Source organism: Hibiscus syriacus, unplaced genomic scaffold (assembly GCF_006381635.1).
Source record: "Hibiscus syriacus cultivar Baekdansim isolate YM2019G1 unplaced genomic scaffold, ASM638163v2 tig00110940_pilon, whole genome shotgun sequence".
NCBI lineage: Eukaryota > Viridiplantae > Streptophyta > Magnoliopsida > Malvales > Malvaceae > Hibiscus > Hibiscus syriacus.
The window spans coordinates 3,209,269-3,230,557 of record NW_024062923.1 but is presented as its reverse complement, the minus strand read 5'-3'; the positions used below and the strand labels follow the sequence as shown (position 1 = coordinate 3,230,557).

The 21,289-nt window shown below is 35.0% G+C and overlaps 2 protein-coding genes and 2 pseudogenes across 2 annotated transcripts; all 4 read left to right on the top strand.

Moving 5' to 3' along the window:
• The first annotated feature begins 5,843 nt into the window (after nucleotides 1-5,843).
• Nucleotides 5,844-8,808, top strand: LOC120147589 (annotated as a pseudogene).
• An 889-nt stretch (nucleotides 8,809-9,697) lies between these two features.
• LOC120147590 (probable protein S-acyltransferase 7) lies at nucleotides 9,698-13,056 on the top strand. Its single transcript, XM_039160924.1, has 5 exons — nucleotides 9,698-10,178; nucleotides 10,380-10,562; nucleotides 11,142-11,438; nucleotides 12,002-12,235; nucleotides 12,351-13,056. Exons 1-5 carry the CDS (start codon nucleotides 10,083-10,085, stop codon nucleotides 12,852-12,854), a joined length of 1,314 nt encoding a protein of 437 aa, XP_039016855.1. The 5' UTR covers nucleotides 9,698-10,082; the 3' UTR covers nucleotides 12,855-13,056.
• A 1,203-nt stretch (nucleotides 13,057-14,259) lies between these two features.
• On the top strand, nucleotides 14,260-16,206 carry LOC120147525 (annotated as a pseudogene).
• A 3,167-nt stretch (nucleotides 16,207-19,373) lies between these two features.
• Nucleotides 19,374-20,468, top strand: LOC120147591 (NAC domain-containing protein 83-like). Its single transcript, XM_039160925.1, has 3 exons — nucleotides 19,374-19,580; nucleotides 19,664-19,926; nucleotides 20,012-20,468. Exons 1-3 carry the CDS (start codon nucleotides 19,400-19,402, stop codon nucleotides 20,276-20,278), a joined length of 711 nt encoding a protein of 236 aa, XP_039016856.1. The 5' UTR covers nucleotides 19,374-19,399; the 3' UTR covers nucleotides 20,279-20,468.
• The last annotated feature ends 821 nt before the right edge of the window (nucleotides 20,469-21,289 follow it).

The window sequence follows — 21,289 nt, the reverse complement described above, 5'->3', positions numbered from 1 at the left end:
TATAAAAAATATTACTCCAAGTTTTTAAATGTCAATTTTACTCCTTACGTAAGTGTAAAATTGTGTTTCAATCTTAAAATATTTCTGAAACAATTTTTACAAAGTATTTCAAACCTTAATCGAGCAAAAAAAAAGTTTTAAGTAAGGGTGTACCAATAGACCCATAGGATGTATTGATACCCCTGAATTTCGAATATAATAAGGGTGTCGATACATAGCCTAGTGTACCAATACCCCTCATGTTATAATTGGCTCCGAGAAACATCGAATGTAATTAGTTTACCGATACCCTTGGGAGGTACCGATACACTTGATCAAATAAAGGTCAAAATATTTGAATTTTACAATGGGTGTACCGATACCCTTTGAAGGTGTACCGATACCCTTATGCTCCCAACAGATTTTTTAATGGTATTCACACCATAACGTCTCTATTGACTTCACCAATGATCACTAACGTTCAGAATCAATCCAAGGTGTATTTAAACAAGTTCTGAAGTCATTGATCAATAAGAATTGAGAAAGAATCAAGAGAGAAAGCATCAAATCTCAAGTTTGAGAAATTCAAGCCTATTTTCATTCAATATTCAATTTGTTTTCAATAACACACTTTGTGCTCAATTGTATTCATATTTGAGTATTCTTTTCTTGTTCTAGAATTGTGCAAACAATCTACCTTGAGAGGTTTTTCTGTAAAGTTTGCGAATTTTTAATTTTCTCTTTGGGAGAGAGTGTTCTCAAGAATTTGGGGTATAATTCTTGAGGGAGTTGTAAGGTTACTCTTTGTCCTCAAAAGAAAGACAAATTAGTGAATTTGTGGAAAATCCTTAGTATGAATAGCTAAGGTAGTTGACGTAGACTTTAGTTGAGAAAGTCGAACCACTCTAAATCGTTGTGCAAATATTTTCAATTTTCTGCAAAAGCTTCTACCGAAATTTTTAATTGTCAATTCACCCCCTCTTGGTCGATTCATTCGATCGATTAACTCAACAGTTTTCTTGTGGAAATTGGAAGTATTCCTGTCTTTAGAAGCGATCCAATCCATCCGGGATTTTAGTTTCCAAATAAGTTCTTCCTGATCAAGAATCTTTTCAAGTTCGAGTTGAAGTTGTGCCTCCAAGGTGATGAGAAAATGATTGTGCCTTCGGTCAATACTTTTTTTAATGTCGTATAGTCTTGCCATTACAGTCTTCTTTTGATGGGTAATAGAGCCAAAAACATTTGAATTTCGGGATTTTAGTTTCCAAATAAGTTCTTCCTGATCAAGAATCTTTTCAAGTTCGAGTTGAAGTTGTGCCTCCAAGGTGATGAGAAAATGATTGTGCCTTCGGTCAATACTTTTTTTAATGTCGTATAGTCTTGCCATTACAGTCTTCTTTTGATGGGTAATAGAGCCAAAAACATTTGAATTCCAAGACTTTGCTTCTTCACTGAAATTTTTAACGGCATTAGAGATAGAGAGCGAGCAGTCTCAATTATCAGCCACAAATTGGCGAAAATTTACATGCTGGAGCCAACCAGAGAAAAAGCGAAAATTCCTTTACTTACGGGAGTTGGTGGTGCCCAAGATTAATAAGTAAAGGGCGATGATTAGACTTCATTCGAAGGAGGGGGAGACAGAAGTATTAGGAAATGCTTCAATCCAATTCATTACATAAGGCTCGATCAAGTTGAACCATACAGTTTCCTCTATACCATGTAAAATTGGGACCCTCAAAACCAAGATCATGTAAACCAGTATCAAAGACAACCTTAGCAAATTGGTGGTCGGGCTTGGCGATGTTACGAGAGTCGATCATTTCATCCGAGGAGAGAATAGCATTGAAATCGCCAAGAGAAATCCAAGGTTCTGAAATATGATGAGAAAGATCCCGAAGATAATTCCAAAGAGGAATTCTCTTGGAGCGCTGGGGACTAGCGTAAATAAAAGTAGCTTGGCAAGAGCGATTATCAACTTGCACTTAATTCTGCAATGGACAACTGGAAATGGGGAAAAAGAATATCCACGTCAATATTATCAAACCAACAAATCCAAATTCCACCTGAAAAACATTGGCTTCTACTAGGAAAGAATTCGGAATCTTTAGAGCAGCGATAGTTTTGTCGGCATTAATTCCTCTGATTCTAGTCTCAACGAAGCAGACAATATCCGGTTTAGTATCACGGATAATTTGGCGAGCAACACGGTTAAAATTGCGGTGATCACACCCTTGAGCATAAAAATCTTAACACATGTAGAAATATGAGAAAGGAATCCACAAAGATGGATTATTCAACCATGGCCTCCTGACCGTAACGGGTGTTTTATATATACATTAATGTAAAACTAAAATAATTTTATATATATTTAAGATCATTAGATGAGTGAAAATATATGGTCGAGATTAATAGTAGGAAATGAAAAAAATATTTACTAAAAAACAAGAAATTAATTTCAACCATTTATTTTTACTCATCAAACGATCTTAAATCTGTGTAAAACTAAAAGAATTTTACACTATATAAGTGGATTCTAACCGTATATATATAACCACAACTATAAATTAGATGTGTTAGTCCAAGGTCCTTTTTATATAATTATACGCTAAATATTAGATATAGACGATTTTTACACGAAAATAGGTAAATCTATTGACGATGATAAAATTTATGTTTTGAAATTGAGAATAAAAAATAAATAAATGTATCAGAGTAAAGAATCAAGTTAAATTAATGTATCAAATATATATTTAATACTAAAACTGTATGTAAAAATATTCAACTTGGTTTTTTCTATTTTATTTTTAGGTATTAACAAAAACCTAAAGCCCATTTAAGCTATGATATTATTATGTCATATCGTTAATCTACATCTAAATATATAATATACTAGTATCCATTTTGATTAATCAAAACTATTAATATGTGGAGTTTTAATCTCTTAGTTTTTATGTGGCAACTGTTTTTAACTCGTAACTCAAAAGTCAATGCTGATTGTCAGCGCTCTTTTATGCCTTAATAATCATAAGTTAAGTGATTTAAAACTGGAAATGATCCATCACAAAAATAAATTAATTAATAGAAATGAAAGTCTCCTTTAATATATAGATATATTATGGGCAAACTACATAAATGATCACTCACGTTTGAATAGGTTTCTCTTTTCTCATTTGATGTTTTAAAGCTAATGCTTTAGTCATTAATGTTATTGATTTATAATAAATCGGTCATTTGACGTTAACAGATGTTATCACGGATGACATAATGCTAATGCGACACGTTAATTGATTAACCTGACAACTGTGTTGCCATGCAATACCACCTTATAACTCTCCCTATATTGAGTCAGATAACTCCATTCTCTATAAACTCGATCTGTAACACCCCCAACCCGTATCCGACCCGAATACGAGTCTGAGGTGTCACATTGACTTTTCAAACTTTGACTCTTGACAAAATTCAAGGAAAATTTAAAACTTTTATTAAAATAAAAGCGGTTATTTACATGAATTGACCAAAACAACCAAAATTGATCAAAGCATTCATAACTGACACTTTTCTTACATGACAACACTATACACAACAAAATACATACTTTATCAGTTACTTCTGATATGATCTTCTAGTAATGATATTGATCTTGCCACCCCTATTTCTGCTCTTCTGGATTCTTGGTACCTACGTGTAAATAACTTACACGCTAAGTCACAGATTTAGTGAGGCATAAATAAACATATAACAATAATATTACGAGCATACATTTCTATCAATCCACTAGGACATTGCGATGAACATGTAAATACCACATTATGACATATGAGTAGGATATGCATGAATAAACAATTATATTTCATAAGAATTTCCTTTAGTTTATCTTTGGATGCCCATGTACATTATTGAGAACAAAAGGTACGCGAGTACACTGAGGTTGTGCACAATGTTGTCACCACAGCTCGAATAAAATCCCACTAGGGCGCTGAATATTTGTCCCGAAGGACCACTATGTCCCGAATGACCATTGATAATCCCTCGACTCTTGGCATGCCAATTATACCTACAGCTCTTATATTAAATAACATGTGCTTAATTATAAATACATTTCTCATTTCATATCTCTTTCATCACTGTCCATGTAAACACATAAGCCACTTCATATGATCATTTCTCTTATTTCACATACCAGGAAGGATTCTCTGATGATGGCATTCATTCATATAATATCATGTTAAATCATAAATGAATTATACATAAAGTCACTATAACATTAATACACATATATATGTATGCATGTGTATGAATATGGGATCATAAATTCAATTATAAGAGATAGACTTATCACAAGTCTTATCTCAATACAATTTTATCTAGGATAGGCACTCACCTTAGCCTTGCTTACTTTGACTCGATTCTAATCCTTCGATTGTTCCGGAACAAGATTACGTTCTATATCTACATAGTAATACATTAATACATATCAGTATACTTATTGATATATTCTAAACTATCACTTCTTAGGCTAAAAAGAAAGTTATTTTTATCTTTTAATGAAGGTATGCATCGATGCACTCTACAGTGAATCGATGCATTCCTTAACATGTACATCGATGCACTACCTGTGCATCGGTACACAAATCCCATTCGATGTTGTATTTTAAGGGAGTGCATCAATGCACTAATAGCATTCGATGTTCCTTTATTTGAGAGTGCATCGGTACACATTGAATGTGCATCGATGCACACAGCCCAGAAATGATACTTTGATCACGAAAATCCCTTCCTAATCCTCTCAACTCTTCATATTTCACCCTTTTTATACTCTTAACTCTTATACACCTATTTAAACTAATTAATACCCATTCAATATCTCTTAAACTTCAAAATTCATTCCTCCACATAGAATTTAAGAATCTCACTCAAATTCCCACATGTTCTAAATCTGATTCTAACCCTTCATATCCCTTAATCAAATTGGTGACAAGTCAAATTCAACTTCCAATTCTCATTATGAACTTTATTTCGAAATTTCATTCAAGAACTCCAAATCTTTAATTCTTCCTACTCCCTTCATCTTGCTGTTTTGAAGCAAATTAAGCTTTCCTTAACTTAATTAGCATCTAAGGAGCAAAACCAAACTTAAATCACAACTAATAAACAACACATAAGAATTCTTATCTTTACCTTGGCTCATACGCACAAAGAAGAAAGGAAGAAGAGTTGTCTGGAAGCTTGGATATTTGCTTCCTCTCATACACGTGGCCTCCATATATATCTAACCAAATTAATTATTTTCCTTGCAAACGACCATTTTGTCCTTCTATTCCTTCTTCCTTGCAAAATAACCCTATACCAAATTACAATACTATTCAATTATTCTGCTTTAGTCACCAAATTCTGAAGTTTTACAATTTAGTCACTAACCCGGTATTGAGGCTGTTACACAATCACTCCAAAAATCTTAAATTTTATTATCTAGCTATTCAACATAAAACACTCTAGAAAATCCTGAAATATTATTGGAACAATGGAACTTAAGATTTCTGGAGTTGTTGGATTTCTAGAAAATGAGGTCACCCGACTTAATATAAATGGGTCAAAGGATAATCTTGTGTGGCATCATAGTTACCAAGTCAGTCGGTAACGCATTATATCAATATTATGTCACTCACAATAACGGCTATTAACGTCGAATGACAGTTTTTTTTTTTTTTGAATTGATAATGTTAGTGATTAAATCGTTAATTTTGAAATATCATTGGGAAAAAGAGAAACTTATTCAAAAATGAGTGACCATTTATGTAGTTTATGCATATATTAATTTTAGAAAAACTTGGCTGGTGGCCACGACGCAATCTTTGTAATCAGAAATAAATCTTAATTTAAAAAATAAAATAAAATCCGTTAACGAAACTCCACTCTGCACTTGAAACTCCAAAATCAAATCAAATTTCCGATCTTGGGGAAAAACAAGGAAGATGAGATATGGCGTTTCAAGGAGGAAGCGCGCTTTCGTGCGGTGGTTTTTGATTCTCTGCGCTGCCTTTACTTTCATAAGCTGGCTGCTGCTGAATCTAGGATCCGTCGATGAACCGCAATCGACTACAACGGCGAATGGAGTAATGCTGGATTTGTCTGCCCAGCCGGGGCTGAGGGAGATTAGGGATGGCATTTTATCTTCTGCGGCGGGGCCGATGAAATCTCCACCGAAGAATTGCGCTACGGTGGAGGAAATGGGGAACGGGTTTAAAGGGGGGATTTTGGAGGAGAGTCTTAGAGTTCGAAGGATTATTCAACGTCACTTTTCTATAAACGGTAATTATTATTAGTTTTCGGTGTCTTTATAATTCGTACTTATATATACCTCGATTTCCATTGTTAAATTAAATAAGTTGCCTTTTTTCCCTTTGTTCTTAGAGAAATAATGTTTCTTTTTGAAATTAGAATAATTTAAAGTTGAAATAAACAAAAATCGAACTTCATCTCCTGGCGTTTAAAATTTTTCATCTGGCCAATTGAAACTGTACTAATGTCCATGAAGGTTCTTCCTTTTTAATGAAATTTTGATGTGGAACTTTTCAATTAATGAGGAACAAAGTGACGAAGGGCATTAGATAAAAGTCATATATAAGATTAATCCTTTGAAAGACGTCGACATTAGGAAATCTTGGGTCCGTTTTGACAGAAAATACGACCAAAAAACTCATTTAAATTTTCCTTTTTCAGGTGCTCCAAGAATTCGTGAGCTTCCTCCAGAGCAGTTCTGTAAACATGGATTTGTGCTGGGGAAATCATCTGAAGCCGGTTTTGGGAATGAAATGTATAAGATGTTAACTGGTGCATCATTAAGTATAATGTTGAACCGGTCGCTGATCATTGGGCAAACCAGGCATATTGGTTCTTTCTCAATCCTTTCTGTTTTGTGTTTAAATGTTCTTACTGGTATAACTACTCTTTTAGGGACACCCTAATATAAAATTCATGCCGTATGGATGGGTTAGAAACCAAATCCAGTTTGTTTGCATTTTCCCCATGATGTATATACTAACTACGAGCGCATGGTAGTGTCTTTGTGAATGTGCCATTGCGGCTAGGTTCATGCTTTTCTTGCATTCACTTATACTTTTACCTTTCTATTTTTAGGGGTAAGTATCCTTTTGGGGATTACATTTTGTATTCCAATATCACCTTTACCTTGAGAGAAGTGAAACAGCTATGGAGACAAAATGGCTGTGTACAAAATTATGGAAGGCATCTGGTAATGAGGATTGATGATTTTGAGAAGCCAGCAAAAACAAATGCTCTATGTAGCAATTGGAGGAAGTGGCAGCAACCTATTATATGGTAGAGTGTGAACTATACTGATATAACTTGTAGATTTTGTGATTATTGTTGCAAAATTAACCGCTATAATATTTCAGGTATCAAGGTACCACGGATGCTGTGGGAGCTCAATTTTTCTTGAAGAACGTGCATCCTGAAATGAGGGACGCTGCATCTGAGTTATTTGGAAAACCAGAATCCCTTCAATGGCACCCTAATGTATTTGGTGAACTGATGAGAATTCTCATTTCCCCTTCAAGAGATGTTGAGGAAGCAGTCAATTGGGTTCTTGGTGATGGTAGGGACCCTGATATTACATTGCACATGCGTATGCTTATGAATAGGTATACTGGCAATCTTTTTCAGAGTAATGAAAATTATTAAAAGGATAAAATTGAAAATTCTTACATAAATTGAGTCAATATTATCTAAATGGCTTTTTCTTTAGAATCATACTTGACGATCTTGAAGATTATAAATAAGCATCTGGAGGGTATATAAACTGATTAGCGGTACTGGTTCTTGTCTTCTGTGTTTCAGATCTATAAGAGTTGCACAGGCTGCATTGAACTGCCTCAAAAAAGCAGCTTACAGTCGGGGTCAAGACCCAGGGTGGTTGTAGTATCTGATACCCCATCTTTCGTTAAAAGCATCATACCAAATATAAGTGAATTTTCTGAGGTATTAAATAAGCTTAGAATTCTAGGCCTCATCTCCCAAATGAAATTCTATCATAAACGATAGAGAACCTTCATGAACGAATAACAAGGTATACTGATCTAGTTGCAGTTTCTTCTCAGGTTCTTATTTTCGATTATGAACTTTTCAGAGGTAATGTGTCATATAATATCAAGGCGTCAACAAATATGGACTTCAGAGTGAAAGATTGGGGGCCGGCACCCAGATGGGTTGCTTTTGTGGATTTCTTTCTTGCATCTCGTGCAAAGCACGCAGTTGTTTCCGGGGCTCACAGGCGTGTTGGAACTACATACGCCCAGTTAATTGCTGCACTAGCTGCAGCAAACAGTATAGGTAACGATGCTCCTTGCGTTCATTCCTGGCTTATTGCTTTTAACAGCTTAATTTGCTGGATGGTTTTTTCCACTCATTGACGATGCAGTATCTTATAGCTCCTTGATTGTAATGTTCAGGGGAGAATTCGACGGCTTCAAGTTTTTCTTTCCTAAGCAGCTTCCATGGTAATCTATTGACAGAAGGATTGAATCTTCAGGTGGGGTGGGGGCATGTATGGAATCGATTTGCCGGGCCATTGAGTTGTCGGGGGCAATCGAATCAGTGTGCTTTCACACCACTTCTGCCTCCGGCATGGTGGGAGGGACTTTGGCAATCGCCCATTCCACGCGACATTAATCGGATGGAGCTATACGGTGTTCGACTCTCAGACAATGGAACAATAGATAAAAATCAGCTTGGATCGTATTGTAGTTCTAGGAAAAATGTTGTGAAAACTTTTATTTACGTATAATAAGATGAACCTGCAATTCTCTGTCACCTTCAATGCATTATTATTTTTTCAGTTAGCGAGAAGATCTTGGTTCTTGATCCACCAACGTTTCTTTCTTTTTCTATCAAAATATGGATTTTATTTTATTAATTCCCCCGAAACCTGTTAATTGTATTTCCATAATCGATGTTAATTGTTTCTATTACGTTTTTTAATGATTATATTCTAAAATATTCATATTTTTGAGAAAGGCAATGCCAAGGTTCATTGTTGTAATCATTGCAGTTCCATCCCCATGAATTCTAAGATGAGGTAATGGTGCAAACCAATTGCAATCATGGTCATGGTTGTTGCATGTATGAAATTCATACATGAAGTATAATATTACACGTATTATTATTTATCTATTTTTTTATTTTGATTATCGATATTTTAATTTTTTCAATTAAATTACTTAATTATTTAAATGCTATTAATCAAATCATCGGTTGTCAATATTTAAAGAAAAATATTGATGCATCAGTTAATAAAATTAGTATAATTACACATTTAATCTTCAATACTTACATATTTTATCACTTTAGTCTTAATTTTAACTTAATTTAATAAATTTAATTCTCCAATCAAAACATGATATGTGTCATCGTAAACATAAAGGTTTTTTTTCTTAAATTTAATATTCTTTCTCTAATTAGAAGGTGGAATTATTATAATATTTTAAAATTAATAATATTTTTTATAATAAATAATATTAATTATTATATTTAATAAATATAATTAATAATTTTTAAAAAATTACCAATAAAAAATAATTTATATAATATTAAATAAATATCATAAAATAATTTTTAAATACTAATTTTTAAAAAATATAATTTATTTTACATTAAAAATCACAGTGAAACAAATATACACTAAAGAAATGTTAAAAGGGCAGAACGGAATAGGCCCACATCTGGGTTCGGCAGCGTAGGTTGATAATTTTGGTTCACCCACCACAACCGGTCCAACTCAGCCATTGCCAACATCATCAGATCCTCACTGTAAAGCTCGGATACACAGCCATCAATCAATCAAGAATCTCCCAACTCTAAAAGAAGAAGCAGACAACGTGCCCTGGACTTTGTTCCCAAAAAGCTCGTGCCTTGTCGCTGACTCGGCCATAACTCTTTCAACTCACCCGGCCCTGACTCAGTCCTCCCATGGCCTTTCTTTGCTCAACTTGAAAGCTCCTTCCTTGTTTCTTCAAAGCTCCTTTCTTTTTCCTATATTTTTATTTTTATTTTTTACTTTTTTTCTCCTGAGAGTAAACGATAAAAAGATGTACGTGGTACCGCCACCCCATGGATCGGATCCGGCTTCGACAGCCGGCGGGTCGAGTGATTTACGGGTTTACCAAACTTGGAAGGGCAGCAATGTAAGCTCCCCCAGCTTTTACTATTATATCCTACTGTGGGATGTTTAGAATCACATTTCTTTCAAAATCCTTCATTTCCCTAATTTATTTATGCTTATACTGTAATTTCAATTACAATTAGGGACTAAAAAGAAACATTTTTGTCCATGAACTTCTGCAAGTCATCATATTTAATTTTTATTTCTTTTTCAATGTTTATAGGTATTTTTATTTCAAGGGAGGTTTATATTTGGACCAGATTTAAGATCATTAGGGCTGACTATTTTACTTATAGTAGCTCCAGTGTCCATTTTCTGTGCGTTTGTTGCCACGAAATTGATGGATGAATTCTATAATCACTTGGGTATTTCAATCATGGCTGTTGCTATTGTCTTCACTCTCTATGTAAGTCTCTTTACAATTTCATGTTTGAATGGGTTGCTATATTTGGAAAAATTTGTTATTTGTTAGGACGATGATGGTTAATATGGTCCCACTCACTTGGGGTTTCTAGGAGAGGTGTTATTTCCTTTTCCCATTTGGTGTTAAATCATGACGTTATTTTGCCTGGTGATGATTTATAGTCCTCATTTTGTTCCTTATCGGTTAGACATATTGACTCGAATTTGTAAGTTTTATGTGATCATAATTTATATCGTCTCCTTGCCTCCATTCGCATATTCTAATGGTAGTTTAGTATAGTATAAACAGTGGGATAGCAGTATGGATCAGGTTTGGTTTTATTAATGATACAAGAGCGCCGTGGAATTCTACCATGTAAAGTAAATGCTTAATTGGTGTCTCTTTGCTTATTACCAGTAGTGTGTTTGACCGCCTTGATTATTGGAGCAAATACCATTCGGAATAGCCTGGAGTGTCAGTTGGCCTGACTTTCTGGCTGTTCATTGTCATTTACACTGCATTTGTTTGAGTTTTGGGGAAGCAACGGATTTTGAACGTAATAAATGTGTTGTCTTCTTTCAGGATTTAGTTCTTCTACTACTAGCATCTGGAAGAGATCCTGGTATAATTCCGCGCAATGCACACGCTCCAGAGCCAGAAGGTTCTTATGGGAATGTAGATGCCGGTCGAGGTCAAACTCCACAGTTACGATTGCCACGCATTAAAGAAGTGGAGGTCAATGGAATCGTTGTGAAGATCAAGTATTGTGACACTTGCATGCTTTATAGGCCTCCCCGCTGCTCACACTGTTCTATCTGCAATAACTGTGTAGAACGATTTGATCACCACTGCCCTTGGGTTGGGCAATGTATTGGACTGGTATGTAATCATTTCTTTATAATGTCCTATTCTTTAACATCCAAAGAACATATGCTCTCATATCATCTGTAAGTAATGGAAAATATGAAAATAAGAAGCCTCCCTTTTGTGTTTGCATTCTACTTATCTATACCGCATTATCCAAAGTTGTGTTTACTGATTTTTAGTCGTACGATTTGGCGTTTGGATAACACAATTAGCACTGAAGAGGACAATGACAATGTTTTTATAGTTCTTTTAATGGAGGTCATATTTTTAGAGCAAAAGCTAAAAGTGGAAAAAGTTCGACATGCTTGTATCTATATTGGAGAAACTTGTTTGGAGGGGTTTCCTGCTATCGAAACTTACTCATTGTAGTTATTTTGATTTCAGCTAATCTGCAACACTAGAAACCCTAAACCAAGGTCTTAAAGCCATGGAGGAACCTTGCTTAGCTTTGCATGTTTTTGGTTGCCAAAATTTTCAACTTATAGTTGTTAAAACTGCTTGAGTGTGATGTTTTCTGATTTCATCTTCCTCGTACTGTGTACGAATCTCAGAGTAATCTTACTTTTGTTTTGCAGAGAAATTATCAATTCTTCTTCATGTTTGTGTCGTCTACAACCCTTCTTTGTATATATGTTTTTGCATTCTGTTGGGTGTACATTAGAAGGATCATGGCATCAGAGGATACAACAATTTGGAGAGCCATGATTAAAACCCCAGCTTCCATTGTTTTAATAGTTTACACGTTCATTGCGATGTGGTTTGTTGGTGGTTTGACTGCCTTCCATTTGTATCTAATCAGTACAAATCAGGTAAGATACTTGTCTTCTCTTACATAATTATGCCGCAACAAAGAGTCCATTAAAAATCGTTACATTAGTTTCTTTGTTAGAATGGTGTAACAGTCGGGGTATCTTGTTTCTGCAGACAACTTATGAGAATTTCAGATATCGATATGATCGTAGAGAAAACCCCTATAATAAAGGAGTGGTCGGGAATTTCAAAGAAATATTTTGTTCTAGCATTCCCTCATCCAAGAACAGCTTCAGGGCTAAGGTACCCAGGGAACCTGTGCTACCAACCCGACCAGGTGGTTTTATGAGTCCAAATATGGGGAATGCCGTGGATGACATAGAAATGGGTAGGAAAGCTGTGTGGGGTGATGTGGGGGCTGGCATCGACCAGTGTGAAGGGCAAGTCACGAGCGACCGTGTAAATGTTAAGGAGGATGAGTTAGGAGAATTGACCCCAGAAATTAGAAGTACGGTAGATGACACAAGTGACCGTGCCAGGCGGTCGAGTTGGGGTAGAAAAAGTGGGAGCTGGGAAATGTCACCGGAAGTTGTTGCTTTGGCAGCTAGAGTTGGGGACTCAAATCGAGCAGTTGGGAGTAGCAGCAGCAACTTGGCAACCGAGAAGACCCAGACATGACCAATGATGCAATATTGAGAGTAGAAAAATATGAAAATCATCGCTAAGGTTGCTTAACTTCCTCCTTTGATCGTTGGTTTTTTGGTGAGGTGTTTGAAAGTGTGCATGTGTGTGTTGGTTCCTCGAAGGAAGAACTGGTGTGTTGGTTGTGTAAGAGTGAGCTTTGATTGTTGTATTTGTGGAATTAGTTAGTTTCTAAGTTTGTATTGACCCTGGGGATTGGTTTGTGTCATATGGGGTAAACTCGCAAAACATGCACAAAAAGTACGATAGTTATGGCATCATCTACATTTGTTTCCTTTGAGGATCTGAGTCTCTGGATTTGTGAATACAATAGTTGCTTGTCCATGAACATATTTCATAGAGTAAGTTTAGGTGATGAAAACATCTGCTGCTAAGTTTATATTGCAGCTAAGTTCACATTTTTAATTCGTTTCTTCTGAATTTGTGGGTTCAAACTGTTCTAAATAACCAGGAAAGAGGCGACATGAAAGCCTTAACATCTGGAGTTGGTGGATTCATAAGAGCAACAGTTCCTGTAATAATGGCATAATGGTGGTGGTACCACAAAGAAATCGATAGGTAGTCATTGCCAGTTCTGTCTATACGAACAAAATTGTTTTCAAGGTCCCATCCCAGAAACTGTGGTTGCAGAGTCAGATTGTTAATTCTTTATCTCATCCCGATACTATTTATCCACTTGTATTGCCCAATGGCAACCACGAAAAGAAAGCAACTTTTATGTATATATGGTGCACCAGTGACAATACGTGTATTTTTCTCCCTTTCTAGCTATACATCACATAGGACATAAATTGATTGCAGAGCCTACCCACAATAATGCCATATATGTATATATATATATATATATACATATTATGATTGTTCAATGCGGAAATCCAACACAGACCAAATTCCATATCTGAAAGGGAAAGGAATTGAAGACAGAAAAACAAAGTATAAACTCAAATCCTTCTAATCTTAATCGACATACAACACTGTGTTCCCGAGGAAACACATCATTGAGCCAATTGGGAAGGTGCACCCACGTTTTATCCTATCTATCCAACTACGTTTCCTTACATTAGTTATAAGTTCCTAGCTAATATTAGCCATATTTAATATTTTTATACTATTTATCACCATTATCTTATCCAATTAGTGCCTTCCACGTCTCTTCAATTAGCAAGTGGATATCCAAATATCCACCGACACTCCCCCACGCATCCGGGAATAGTAGATGAATTAACCGTTTTTTAAGAAAAAAAGTTACAAACGTAATGAGCCGTGAAATTTATGACAGAGAACACGTCAAAAAACCATACAAAAATTGGAGGGAATCTTTGAATATTCCCTCTCTCCCTCCTTAAATACAACACTTGTTCTCTAAATCTTCGCCTTGATTATAAGAATTCGCTTTTTAGAGCCTTTTTAGTTTTTTCTTTTTTTTAAATAAAACAATGGCTGCTCTTAAAACTTTTCATGTCTCCGATGTGCCGAACCTTGACCAAGTCCCGGAAAAAAGCTTCCCTTTCCCTCTACTCGAGCCGGTTTTTCAATGGTACGTTTTAATCTAAAATTACATTTTTTTATTTGTTTATTGTTTCTTGTTTATGATTATAATCTGGGTTGTTCTTTGTTTTTCATGTTGATGAATATTTTGTGAACCGTATGATGGAGGGGCCTTATTTTATTGTGTGTTGGTTGGGTGTAGGGGTGGAGTTGAACAGAGCAGCATCGTGTAGGATGCCAAACTTTTTGCTTATAGGACATAGAGGGCATGGCATGAACATTTTGCAAAGCTCTGATTCAAGAATGAAAGCCATTAAAGAGAACTCTCTTCTCTCCTTCAACTCTGCTGCCAAATTTCCCCTTGACTTCATTGAATTTAATGTTCAGGTAACCATTCAAATTCTTATAATTTTTTTTCTGGGAACCCCCAATTTGTTGTTGTCATTGAAAGAATCGAAATCTTATTATGTGAAACACATGAATCCCTCGTTGTGTCAAATCTGAATTGTTCTTTTCCAAGTTAAACATTACTGATTGAGTGGTTTTTTTGTTGTTGTTGTCGAATGGAATAAAAGATTTATCACAGGAAGAAGTAAAGAAAGGCATTGTGGTTTTTTGTAGGTAACAAAGGATGACTGCCCTGTCATTTTCCATGATGACGTTATCCTCTCTGAAGAGAATGTATGTTCATTTCTCTTACATACTATCTTTGTTCATGTATATTTTCTTCAAAGATTGAACTTTGAAACTTGTTATGAATTCCAGGGAACTATTTTCGAGAAAAGAGTCACAGAATTGTGTTTAGCAGAGTTCCTTTGCTATGGACCCCAGAAAGAAGCAGGGAAAGAAGGGAAATGTTTATATAGGAAAACAAAGGATGGAAAATTTGAGAAGTGGAATGTTGAAACTGATGATTTACTTTGTACATTGCAAGAAGCTTTCCTGAAAGTGGAGCCTTCTTTAGGTTTCAATATTGAGTTGAAATTTGATGACTACAAAGTTTATCAGCAAGACCATCTCACCCGAACTCTCCAAGTTATCTTACAGGTGAACATACATATCTTAAAAGGATGAAATTTACATATCTTCATAAATAAAGGATTGTCATTCATAATTGCTGTGAAATTTATGGCAGGTGGTGTTTGAGTTTGCCAGAGATAGGCCAATTATCTTCTCTACCTTTCAGCCTGATGCAGCCCAACTTGTTAGGAAGTTGCAGAACAGCTATCCTGTAAGATCTCCAACCTACATTCTCAATTCTTGATTCGGTTGGTTTTTGGATTATTAATGTTTATTTTGTTGGGAAAATCCAACAGTTCTACTTTTTAACAGAAGGCGGGACGGAAATTTACTAGATGTTTGGAGGAATTCGCTGGAGGAGGCCATGAAGGTGTGCTTGGAAGGTGGTTTACAAGGGATTGTTTCAGAGATCAAAGGAGTGTTTAAAGATCCTAGCACAGTGCCTAAGATCGAAGACTCTAATCTCTCTCTCCTCACTTATGGCAAGCTAAAGTAAGTTGCTAGATTTTGCAACATGCTTAGAGCTAAGACACTTTTTAATGCTTGTATCTGAGTTTGAGTATTGCCTTTTTAATTGCAGCAATGTGCCGAGGCAGTTTACATGCAATATTTAATGGGAATCCATGGAGTGATCGTCTATTTTGTTGAAGAGATCTCACGGACGGAGAACAGCATGATTAAGCCGGACGAAGCGATTATCGGAGCAGAGAGTTTGAGTGAAGGGAATGGGGAGAGCGAGGCAAATTGGAAGGTTGAATTCTCAGAGAAAGAGCTCTCCTTTCTGTTAAAGCTCATCCCATAGTTGATACAACAGCACTAAGTCTTGCCTTCAACCACATTGTTTTGCCCATTTCTTACACCCTCTTCTGTACCTTTTAGGGGTGTAACCCAGTTATATGTTTGTAGATAAAATTGTTATTTTCTGAAAATTCCTTCATGCAGCCATTTCCACTGCCTGGTGTTTGAACCTTAGGCTTAGCTTCTGCCCATTGCTTTAGAGTCAGTGAGAGAATCATACAAAAGGACAACAAATAAGGTTTTCTTTAAAGCAAAAGTTACAGAAACATATTCGAACAATTATCAGAAGTGAGCAAACAAGACATAAAAAGCATAAGCTAAGATACAGATGCAAAGACGAAAGAAAAGCTTCAATGCAGTAGTATACAACGATGGACGTAGAATTTTATGTTAGACATGAACATAGGGTTCAAGTCAATGACCTCCGATCCATCTCTTACAATAGGGTTAAAATAATAGAATTTTAAGTCTTTTTTTTAATTATTAAAAAAAAGGACTTAAACGACCGTTTTAACATCTCTTTCAATTCATTCTTACTTCTTGTATATAACTAGTTTCAATTATTGATATATACAGATGTTTTAAATCAAATAAAAAAAATTATATGTGAACATGAACTAAAAGACAAGAGATTAGGTGGAAGAAGCAATGCGGCTGAGTATATATGAAATGAAAAATCAAAAGAATTAATTAGGAAAGAGTGGAATGCATCAATCTGAATATTAAGACAATCAATCATGGTAATGTAAGGATATATGTGGGGAAGCCACAGCCCTAAGAGATCATTTACAAAATCCATGATGAAACAGCTGTGACAATTAAACAAAGACAAATTTAAGAGGAATGGAACTGTGAACAAGATTAATATAATTGTATTAAGGGTAAATTACACATTTAGTACTCTAACTATCACTTTTGTTATATTTTGTCACCCAAATATTTTTTGTTTCAAAATCATACCTAATGTTACACTTTGATTTCATTTTGATCACCCACATTTTGTCACCCAAATATTTTTTGTTTCAAAATCATACCTAATGTTACACTTTGATTTCATTTTGATCACCCACCGTTAAAAATTTAATTGTGATGTTAATTTATCACCATAAGGTAATATCATGCCATCCTTGATTTTTTTTAAAAGTTACATAAGCAGTTATGTTATCTTTGTAACGACGGATGACTAAAATGAAACCAAAACGTAACACAATATATGATTTTAAGAATAAATAGTTGGGTGACAAAAACGAAACAAAAGTGATAGTTGAGGTATTAAACGTGTACTTTACCCATGTATTAATGATAATGTAAACAGAATACAGGCACACATGATAATGGCCCCCATCTTCTATCCCATCATCCCTTCCACCCATATTGTCATAAAATACAAACAGAATCGTGTATGGTGGTGAGATTTAAATTGAAATAAAATTTTAAATTATAACATATAATTTTAAAATTTATTTATTTTAATAAAACATTTGTTGTAATCAATGAAATAAACCTGGGACTTTCGATTAAGAAAGGATGGAAATCGGGATAGATTTTTCTCCTCTTGTGTTTTATTTATTTATGTTGTGTCTATTGTTTCTGTCATTTATGGTGGTGTTGATGAGGATGACTACTCTTTAATTATATTGAAATGGGGGCGGTCGCTTTTGGTTGGAATTCTTCTTTAAGTTGGACACCTGGGTTGCATGATTCTCATTCATTTCCAATAAACAATATATGACCTATGCATTTCATGTCCAACAGTAAAAATATTAGTATAAATCCCTTTTAGTGAATGATTCTACGTTCACATTTATCACAAGTTTTGAATACTTTGAATTGAATTCAACGTCTTGTACCAATAAAATCAACGCTCAAACAAGTAAAAGAATACAACATTTACTTGGATTTTATGTTTCATAGTTCATAGTATGGACATATATTTGTAATTCCTTAAAGTCAATCTTTTACCTAACTTGCAGTAGAAAACGAAGATAAATTAGAGCGTAAGTAAATTTTTATGGAATATTTTACTTTTACTCTCCTTGTAAGACCTTTATTTGAACTATGCTGTGAGAAACGGTTAAATTTGAGTGGGAACAGAAGCTGTAAAAAAGGATAGAAAAGTCGACAGATAAATGATAGTTAATGTTCCATGACCAACAAAATTATGAAGTAAATCTAGTAGTTGGGGAGTAAAGACTAAAACTTTAAAGCTTAGGCAAAAACTTCCATTTTAAGCCAGTAAAACTTACAATTAAAATACAGTAACAAGTAACAGCCATATCCCATGTGCATGATTAAGCTGGAGGCTAACCAGAAACATAAAAATCTAACAACAAAATCTTCATCTCATGATCAACTTCAAGGCTTAGAATTTAGGATACAAAAGGATCCCGCTTCTCACTTTAGGGTAAATTCTAAGGTTTTCACTTTCATCATCCACAAGGAACCTCAGTCAATCTTATAGTTTTCATTTGACACTTCTAATTGATGATATCCACAATTATCATTCTTTTCTTTAAAAAATATCCTTTTTGTTACCCTCTTTTGAATACATAAATCAAAGATGAGGGAATTAAGGAAGAAATCTGTTAACCACTACAGACTAAAGCTCATCATTTTTCTAAAGTTTCAACCATCTCTTTTGAGGATTTGGTGAACTATTTAAACTAATCATGTATTTGAAATGGACGGCTGGGATGGAATGCATCAAAAAATCAAAGTATTACAAAAACGCTATGACCCCTTGGATGATGTGTTGGGTGGGACCATGCAAATGGAGAACTTAGGGCTCCACTTAAAAGTGAAAACTGGCACCAAAGTGGGGTCGTTGCAGAAAAAGAGCGGGGAGAGGTCATTGACCATGAAACGGTACAAGTTTTCTTACACGTTTGTGTAAGAAATGACCCGTCAACATAAAGCAATGTGGAGGGCTTACTCGTTTTATTACAGTCAATGAATGAGTTCCGGCCTCTCCGAGTAACAAATAAGAAGAGCTGTTTCCACTTTGGCTAATACCCATTTCTCCTATATATAAAATGAACCTCTCTTGTCTTCCTTCTCCCTTCAAGTCTTCCTTTTTGGTTTCTTGTCGCCTTTTTCTTTGTTTTGGGGGTTTACTTTTCTCTATCCGTACATGGGTTTCTTTGCTTGATTTCAATCAGCTAAGCTAGCTCGAGTTTTGGATTCATATAAGTGAAAACATACAAGATTAAGCTATAATGGAAGGTCAAAACTTTGTTTTTAATGGAGGGGTGAAGATGCCCATTGGCTATAGGTTTCATCCCACGGATGAAGAGCTTGTGGTTCATTACTTGAAGAGAAAAGCTCTGAATCTTCCTTTACCTGCTTCTGTCATTCCCGAGTTCGACGTTCTGCTGACAAATCCATGGAGCCTGCCTGGTTAGTTTGCCCATTCCTTTAATTCTCAACGTTAATGCTTTTAGTATCAAACTTATATGTAGTTAATACTGTATGGGTTTCAGGTGATGTGAAAGAAAACAAGTATTTCTTTAGCAAGAGGTATGGAAATGACAGTAACAACAAATGCAAGAGAGTAGCTGGTTGTGGTTACTGGAAGCCCATAGGCAAAGAGAAACCAATTTTAGCTTCTGGAACCAATCAATTAATTGGGATGAGAAAAGCTTTGGTTTTCTGTGAAAAGAAGCGTTCAAATGAGACCAAGACTCGGTGGCTCTTGCATCAATTTCGCCTTGTTGACTCAGCAGAAACCCTTTATCCAACACAGGTAACAAATTTCTGCAACATAGCGGCAGCCAGCCATTAAAGTTTTCACAAGAGCTGTGCTTATCTTGGCTATGGGTTTTCTGCAGATGTTCGTGGGCGAATGGCTAGTTTTCAAGGTGATTCAAAGGAAGAGAAAAGCTAAAAGACATGGTTGTAGCAAAAGTCAGACAAGAAGTGCAGACAGCGTGGCTAGTTGTATTGATTTCGCAGTGGAAGACAGCTCTGTCTTTGGTCCTCCTCCTCAACCTACTTCACCAAGTTCAAGTGAAACAACCGAGGTGTCTGTGTCTCCCAATGGATTATTAGACGAGGACATTAGTTCATTTTCACAATGTTGTACGAGAAAGCAGTGAAAAAAGGGGTTAAATTTAAGGAGTTGAGAAATTGTGTTGTGGAAGCAAATCCCAGAACTTTGTTACCCAACTTTACTAGTTTTTTCTTCAAATATGAAACAATGATTGTGAGAGGGAAAGAAGTGGCACAAATTATTGCATAGATTCTAAACTTTAATTTTATCACCAAAAGGCAAATGATTTTTCTGAAGATGACCAAAAGTAGATACAAATATGAAAAGAAATATTGGCATCCAAGTGTATATTAACCAATAATATCTGCACATGGGGACTCGATACCCTTTGTAAAATATGCTTCCATTGATCGAATCTGTGTGAGACTTTTATAGGGTTTGTGTTATTTGACATTATTTTTAAGGGTTTGGGTTCGAGCCACATTAAAGAGTGAATAGATTCTCTCCCGTTGTCTGAATAATTAATGTGTTGTTCTGATAAAAAAGAATGGTTTTGGTTGTGTTGGGAAAGGGAACAAAGACAGACAAAAGTGGTTTTTTTTTAAAAGGGTGAGTCTAAATATACTAAGAAAATTATTAAACTAATTAATTTTTTTATTTTTTTAAATAAAGGTGTATGGTGTATCGGTGGCAAACAAATAAAAATAGGCAAATGGGTTATGCTAACTTGTGTCCGGTTGGGGGAGTTTTGTTAACGTGTGTCGCACGGTTGGAATGAGATTGATGTTTTTGCATGAAACACCATTTCAGTCATTGGAAATTACGATTATTCAATCAAAAGTCTCAGATCTGCTACAAATTTGTTCGATTAAAAATATTTTTGATACTTGAAAATTCAAAGAAAAATAAAATTAATATGTAAAAAAATTAAATTTAAATTTAAATAATTTAAACAAATCAGATCCTACTAATTTTTTATTATTTTAATATATATATTCTCAATTCATAATTTTTTCTAATTTAACTCAAAATATATAAAAATGTTGAAGATATATTTTGTTATTAATATTTTATATATTTGTATAATATACATTTTTATATATTTTCGTCATATATT